General features: G+C 44.8%; 1 protein-coding gene across 2 annotated transcripts; it reads left to right on the top strand.

The window, feature by feature from the left end:
- The first annotated feature begins 353 nt into the window (after window positions 1-353).
- foxd7 (forkhead box D7) lies at window positions 354-4,764 on the top strand. 2 transcript variants are annotated; one of them, XM_079366314.1, is made up of 2 exons: window positions 354-410; window positions 3,161-4,764. In XM_079366314.1, exon 2 carries the CDS (start codon window positions 3,192-3,194, stop codon window positions 4,131-4,133), a length of 942 nt encoding a protein of 313 aa, XP_079222440.1. In that variant the 5' UTR covers window positions 354-410; window positions 3,161-3,191; the 3' UTR covers window positions 4,134-4,764. The 2 variants fall into 2 exon arrangements, with proteins under 2 accessions (XP_079222440.1, XP_079222439.1); XM_079366313.1 differs by having other exon boundaries at window positions 391-410; window positions 894-4,764.
- Window positions 4,765-7,751: the final 2,987 nt, after the last annotated feature.

Below are 7,751 nucleotides of genomic sequence, written 5' to 3'. Positions count from 1 at the left end.
TTAATGTTCAGCTTTGAAGAAGTTTAGTTGGATTTCTGGCTCTTTTTTTTTTTTTTTGTTAATTTTGCTTAATTTAAAATTAAGCTATTAACATATTTTTAATGGGAAAATGCTCCTGTCCTCTGCAATCTTCAAATGTCCCCTTACAAAGACGTTGTTATTATTTATTTTAACTAAAATGTTTGCTTATCACGCTTCAGCGATGTTAGCCGTGAGCTGCGTTTCCGTTTTCCACCACCAGGTGTCGCCACTGAGTCAGAGTGGCGCCGTCCTGTGATTGACGGGTCTTCTTCTTCTTCTTCTTCCAGTATTGTCATCATTCCTCACAAATAAATAGCTCCACAAACAACACAGTGAGGAGAGCAGTCCGGGACAGACGGCACGATGAGATGATGGGATGCAGAGAACAGGTTGCATCACTTACTTCATGTTATAGAGCCGTTTGTCAGCTCGTAAATATCGCGTTAATGGCCAAAGTTCAACTCGTGAAATTTACACATGTAGTCCATCCTTCTCTAAACCGTGTGTGTGTGTGTGTGTGTGTGTGTGTGTGTGTGTGTGTGTGTGTGTCAGATGTTCGTTTGGCTCAGCAGCACCTCTGCGTACTTTGTTTCACTTATGATTCATGATACCTTAAATTACACGTTATATTATTGTCCACCGCGCTGCCAAGATTTTTAAGAGAATCAAGATGAGAGATGATGTGAAAACATCCTCTCTCTCTTTGAAGCAGGCTCAGCCGCTCGCAATGAGAAACACGCGCGCTCTTTTTCATCACTCTCTGAATCATGTGAACGGGCCTCAACTTTCGCTTCTTATTCTCCCCCCCCCCCCCCCCCCCCTCTCCCCCTCCCCCCCTCCACTGAGATAAGAAAACATTTCAACTGAAGTAGCACCGTGAACAGCTTCATCTAAACCTCTGCGTCTGACCCAGACCCCGTCTATCCAGACTGATCCAAGAAGATCCCGCAGGCCGGTTCAGGCTGTGCCAAATGATGTTATTCCACCCCCCACCCCCCACCCCCACCCCCACTGTTCTCCCACCTCTTCAGCTGATATACAGGACAAACGAGATCCCTACAATGCTCGTTTTTGTTCGGAGCACATTTGTTTCCTGTTAAGACATGTGCGTAATGCGTCTGCAGGGTAAAAGCCCCTGTTGTTGCTGCATTCTGTCCTTTTTTTTTTATTTTTTTTTTATGAACATACATGAAGAAAAAAAAACGCCTCAAACTGAGCCACACGGTTAATGTTGCGTAGCTTTTATGATAGGGTGCTTTAAAAAAAATCAGCAGAAATAAAAAAATCAGTGAATTCAACATGAGGAAACACTCAGTGAGCAGGACACCATGTGACTGAGGATGTGCTGCCCTGGTGTGTGTGTGTGTGTGTGTGTGTGTGTGTGTGTGTGTCCTCACGAGCCCTGCAGGTTTGTGTGTGTGTGTGTAAGATGTAAAGCTCTGTGCCATACCTTCAGCTCTTGCAAAGATTTGACGCTCCTGCTCCTCTCGCCTTATTGGAACCACACAGCGCGCGCGGGCCTGTTTCCAATCTGAGGACATGCGTGATGAATTTGCAAAATCATCTGCAGCTTTGCTGGTACCGTATAGCCCACCCAGTCCGGACCCGGTCCCCCTCTGCCCCGAGGTATCAATACGATTAGAGGCAGGAAATGTGGGAATCCCCAACAAAGGGCTCCATCATTAAACACAAACAACCAGAGGCCTCCCAACAATACCAAAAGCGCCCTCCTCTCCTCGCGCGCCTTTTATGTCTGAGGAGTGAAAATCTGCCACTTTCATCCCGATATCAGCTCTCTGCCTTCAGCTGCCCATTATTAAAGAAGATAATCTGACGGGGTTACGGAGGATTTCTGTCAGCAGAACAGAGGGTGTGGATTTCTCTCAGGTTATACACATCAAATATTATTCCTGCTCCATCTCACACATGCTCACATTTATCCATATTCGCGTCTTTTAGAAGCACGAGACTGTACATTTCAAAAAGACGTTAATCAAAGCAGCCCGCGTGCGTGCATGCATGCAACAAATTATTGTTTTCAGCTGCACAACAGTATCAGTCATTCCAGTTTTATCCTCTGTTGAGTTTCTGAAAACGTGTAATTGTGCTTGAAGTGTGCGTAAAGAGCGGCTGCAGGAGCCTCCGCGCGGATTAACGCGTAAATCCCCGCCTCACGTACAGAGGTGTTTGGGGGGATTTTCCCCTCAGTGTTTAAACTCAGGATGGTGATCTGATGTCCCCAAAGTGTCTCTGAACTCACTCTAGAATTAACGTCCTGTTTATATTCCTTTATTTATATTTACATCAGCGCTGCCGCGGGGAAAGTTTGTAGATTTGATTCTTTGCTGTAATGAGGAAAAAAAGAAGATTTTTAACAACTTTAGGTCCCAACGATTTCAACTGAATGTGTGTAATATCTTTATTTAAGATAACTCTGCTTTAAGGGGTGATAAACATTTTCTTTAATAATTGATATTCAAATTAATAACGTAAAGTGCAGGATCGGCCCAAAAAAAGTTAAATGTATTTTTAATCATGTAACCAAAATATTTCTTCATTTATTCTTTTTTTTAATTTTTTAATTTAATTTAAAATCCTCATCCACAATTAAAGAGTGAGTTTTCCTTTAAAAAAAAAAAACACACAAAAAAAGCCCTCCTGTTCCTCTGCTGCCCCTCTCTCGGATATTTTCATGAATGGATCTGTAAAGTCCTCGTCGTCTTGGCACAGCTGCGCAGATGATGAGAGCGCGCGAGGAGGCTGGTATCTGGGCCTGCTTGGTACCCTTTGCGGCGTTTTCATTGGTCAGGATCTTCTTCCTGGTGCCTCGACGTGACATCACATCCACTCGACCCGCAGGAACGCAGCGGAGATTACAGATGATGCTGGACATCACAGAGGACGCACACACTTTTACGCGTTACGCACGGCCGCCTGCTGACCGCCGCTTTGAGCTCTAAAGGAACAAAAATAAAGGAAACAAGTGTGGATCAGCTGCGGTTTGGAGAGTAAACTTCCGTCAGAGCTGGAGGCGGATGTGTTTTGGTTTTTACTTTTTTTGTGAATGGAGATGATTCGTGCGTAAAAATCTGTTGATCGCGATTCCAAACCGAGCTGTCACTCCCCCACCTGTTGGCAGGTGGTGTTGGCTTCACCCGCGCACTTCTACTATGACATTGGGTTTGGACATCATGGAGGATGTTGTTATCGACGTGGTGGGGGAAGGATTCAGGGACAGCGCGGAGGAGCAGATCTTACCTTTGGATGAGCACGAGCGCAGCACTGAGACCTGCAGCAGCCTGAGCACGGAGAGGGACTCCTTCAGTCCGGCATCGACCTGCCCGCCAGCGAGCAGCAAAGGTCCCGCGTCCGTGAAGCCTCCCTACTCTTACATAGCTCTGATCACCATGGCCATCCTGCAGAGTCCGAAGAAGCGGCTCACCCTCAGCGAGATCTGTGACTTCATCAGCCAGCGCTTCGCGTATTACAGGGAGAAATTCCCCGCCTGGCAGAACTCCATCCGGCACAATCTGTCTCTGAATGACTGCTTCGTAAAGATGCCCAGAGAGCCCGGGAATCCCGGTAAGGGCAACTACTGGACCCTGGATCCCAATTCCTCGGACATGTTTGAGAACGGGAGTTTTCTGCGGCGCAGGAAGCGCTTCAAGCGGCAGCATTTCCGCTTTGACCCCCTGAAGGAGCAGCACCTGGAGCCCAGTGGACTGCACGGCTTCCCGCACGCCGCCTACGGGCTGCAGCTGCCCGGCCTGGAGATTTACCCCTACCTCCACCAGCACGCGCCCTCCCCGTGCGGCCACGCCACCATCCCACCTGTCAGCAGCCTCCTGCCCGCGCTCTCCAGCTTCTTCTCCCGCAGCGCGCTCACAGCCAAGGCGTTCTTCCAGGCGCAGCCCGGCATCGACGCCTTCTCCCCGGCTCAGTGTGCCGCGTACTCCCCTCCTCTCCCCTCCGGCTTGGCCTACGCCTCCCCCGCGCTCTTCCACCCCGCAGCGTCCCCGCACCTCCTCAGTTTACAGCAGGAGTATCACAAATTACGGACTCAGCGGGACTCCGAGCTGCTCAAACACATCAGCACTGCGACCAACGAGTAACCGAGTGACCGTGGAGCAGGAGGTGGACATTTTCTCAGGTAACAGAGACAGTTTGAGTGAAGACATCTGATGGATCTGCTTCAAAGAAATGTTGTAAATATTTTTTTTAAACTTTCTCTCATTCTCTTAAAAAACAGACTTCGAGCTTTCTGATTTTTTTTTATCTTTAATATCATTTGTTCAAATATTTAAAAGACGAGATTCATGCTTTTTTTCTTTTTGGGTAAAATAAAAGTGAATATTTAAATCTTCGCGTTCGGATTATTTATTTTTTTCAAACATCCTCGTGTGTTTATGATGAATTTAAACCCTAAAACACGCTGATGGTTTTATCTTGTTTAAAACTTGTTTCAAATAGAACCAACAGAGTTCAGATTTAACTTCATTTAATCAAAACAAAAATATGTGTAAAGGCTATGACACCAACAAACATAAACATTTATCAAATTAAAATGACAAAGTAAAAGAATTCAGAAATAATTCATGACGCGGAATATTTCCAGGGATGAAATTATTTTTATTTTCACTGAATGTCAAAATAAATCAAACAAATTCACGAGGACGAAGTTTTAATAATTTGAAATTAATATTCAAAGCTTTAAAATAAAATAGAAAAAAAACGTTAAAAAAAAATAGGAAACGAAAAATCTATTAAAAAAAATGTCATGCTTGGTGCAAAATGAGGGAAAAGCAGGTGTGTGTGTGTGTGTGTGTGTGATATAAAAAACACACATTTCTCTTTTTAGATCCTTTTAAAAAAAAACGAATTAAAGACAAAAATATGTCCCACATTTTTCTTTTAATTAAATATTTTATTAAATTTTTTAAAGAAATCCTCGAAAATCATAAAAAGCACAAAAAATACATTCAGATATATTTCTAATACTAAACGTGTGATTATTGACCGAGCAGGTTCTGAAGCAGCAGATTTAAATGTCTTCACATTTTTATTTCTGTTTGAATGAAATAAAGATATTTTATCGTATCGCTCTGATACGGTCAGAAGTCGATGAAGCATCCGAACGTCTCACAGATTTATCTCTCGTTTATATTTATGGTCTTAAATACACAGACGTCATTAAGAGTTAAATTCATTCAGAACTCAAACAAACAAAAACAAAGACGAACACAAACACAGATTTCATCAACATGAACTCTGAAGCCTCTGATTGGTCTCCGTCCGTCTGTTCCATTATTTATTATCTGTTTTTAAAACTCGATTTCACTTCCTCGATTCATCGTTCTTAATCGAGATCGTCCTTTACGGCCTGTCCTTCTGTAAAGTGGAGCAGACAGACGGACTTCTCTCCTGATTGGAGGGTTTGTAGATGTCAGAGGAACATGGAGGAGATCTTTAAACGTCTGTTCTTTGAGGCCGTCCTCTCATTCTCATCGCCGTCGTGCTTTTAATAGACGAACAAAGACAATCAGAACAGTAGGAGCTAAATACAGTTCATTGTGCGTTTCCTCTGAGTTGTTGTTGTTGTTTTTAACCCCTCTGGACTTCAGGAGCTCCGTACAAATCCTATCAGGGCTCAAGACCCCCCCCCCCCTGTGAGAAACTGGGACCCTCATGTTTGATTTCTTTAACTAATTTCTTCAATGAAGAAAAAGTTTGAAGCTCAGTCGGATCAAAACAAGTAACACGACGACACGTTTAGAAAAAGTGCTTTGTCGACTTTTATCAGGATTTTTTTTCGAGGAGCACGCCGCCCGACCCCTCCACGCCGCCCGACCCCTCCAGTTAAAAACACACTGATTTAGAACAACAGATAAATGAGTGTGTGTTCCTCTGAGAGACGGCGTGTCGGGGCAGTTTATAAACAAACTGAGTATTTAAGAGTGAAATAAAAGAGTGTTGTATTTTACAGGACGGGTTCCCCCTGTGCCCCCCCTTATTGTGCGGCCTTGGTGTTCATGCAGCACATTGACTACACACCTCTGTGCAGAGTGACGTCATAAAGGTCTCTGCTCTTTATTCGTCCCTGAGAGGAATCTAAACACTTCTCTTTATCTGTCTTTGTCCCCGTAAACACTCTGCAGCATCAAACTTTAATCCCCGGCCCTCAAACCTTGAACAAATAAGCTCGCCCTCTCTCCGTGATTTCATCCAGTAAACACACATCGGATCATGTCACCGTTTCCCTCGCAGCCTCTAATGCACGATGATCGGATTTATTTTCTCTGTCTCTGTCGTTTAAGAGGACGCGGTTCTGCTCTGCAGCCAGGAAGACGGCAGTCAAATCATTCCGGGTTTCCGAGCACGGATGTATTTATTTAATTCTCTGCTGTAGATGGATCACCGGGCTGAGGGTGTTGGACGGGGGGCGGCACGCGCGCTCAAACAGATTGGTACCTGATGGAGCGCTTCACGTTTCACCGACTCCCCCCCCCCCCCCCCCCCCCCCCCACCGAGTTTGACGCTGAGATTTAATCCAATCTGTCCTGAGGTTTCCTCTTTCTTCAAGTTCAAAACCAAATGTCTAATATTTGTGGAGCTAATCTTAAACAGCGCCGCTGCGGTTAAACATCAGATTCGTATCAAACGCCGCAGCGCGCGCGTGCGTGCTATTACAGCTTATCTGATTGGACAGTCAAATATACGGACCCGCGTGGACGTTTGGCTTTGGATTTAGATTTGTCAAAAAAAAACATGTTTGAAGCTGCAGCTTGGAGGAGCTGACGTCTTACAGGTGCCTGTGAGGGACATTTTTCTGCACACACACACACACACACACACACACACACAGACACACACACAGTTGAATGTGGCTTAAAATGAAGCTAATGATTTTATTTATGCTTCAAGAGGAGAAAGTGAAGCAGACAAACTGCTGCACAGACAGACAGACGGGGGAGGGAGGGAGGGGGGGTTAGAGGGGGGGGGAGAGAAGTCTTTGCACCTGATAAAATAAGCAAGTCAGACACCCGGGGTTTGTGTGTGTGTGTGTGTGTGTGTGTGTGTGTGTTTGAACATCCATTTTCCACCATGAAGGAGGTAAAAGTTGCCAGCACTTCTTTCCTTCTGTGCGTCATCGAGTGTGACGAGCTTCATGAAGTCTCCTCAAAGCTTCTCTTCCAACGATTAGCAGAGTTTACATTCCTGCAACAAAACAAAAAAAAAAAATCTATCTTTGCTGCGTGATGTGGTCAGACACGTCTCAGAGTTGACTACAGACAGCGACGTCATGATGTCATGATGGACGGACGTCCGTGTGCAGACAAATCAAACACACACGTCTTAAAGTCTTCAGGATTTAAGAGAAAATAGATCCGAGGTCAAAGGTCGTTTTAGAGCACTTTAAAACAAGGAAGTTATGAACATATTCAAACAGCAATAAAAACTTCAACACCAGACGTGAATATGAGAAGTGCACACACAAACGTTCACGCACACACAAACGTTCACGCACACGCAAACGTTCACGCACACGCAAACGTTCACGCACACACACCTTTTTTTCACACGTGCAAAAAAAAAAAAAAATGTCCCTGATTTTTCGAGGTGAGCTGCGTGTGTAAACACACACACATGCAGCAGTAGCTTTCTGCAAGTGTGAACGCATCATTCCAGCAAACACCCCAAACTCAGAGCAGTGAAGAGATGCATTCTGGGAA

The sequence above is a fragment of the Symphodus melops genome, assembly GCF_947650265.1.
Source record: "Symphodus melops genome assembly, chromosome: 17".
Lineage (NCBI taxonomy): Eukaryota > Metazoa > Chordata > Actinopteri > Labriformes > Labridae > Symphodus > Symphodus melops.
Note: the sequence above shows the minus strand (reverse complement) of the source record. Positions and strands in the feature narration are given on the sequence as shown.

Coding starts and splice junctions, on each gene's coding strand:
- foxd7 (XM_079366314.1), top strand. CDS start 3,192: ATGACATTGGGTTTGGACATCATGGAGGATGTTGTTATCGACGTGGTG.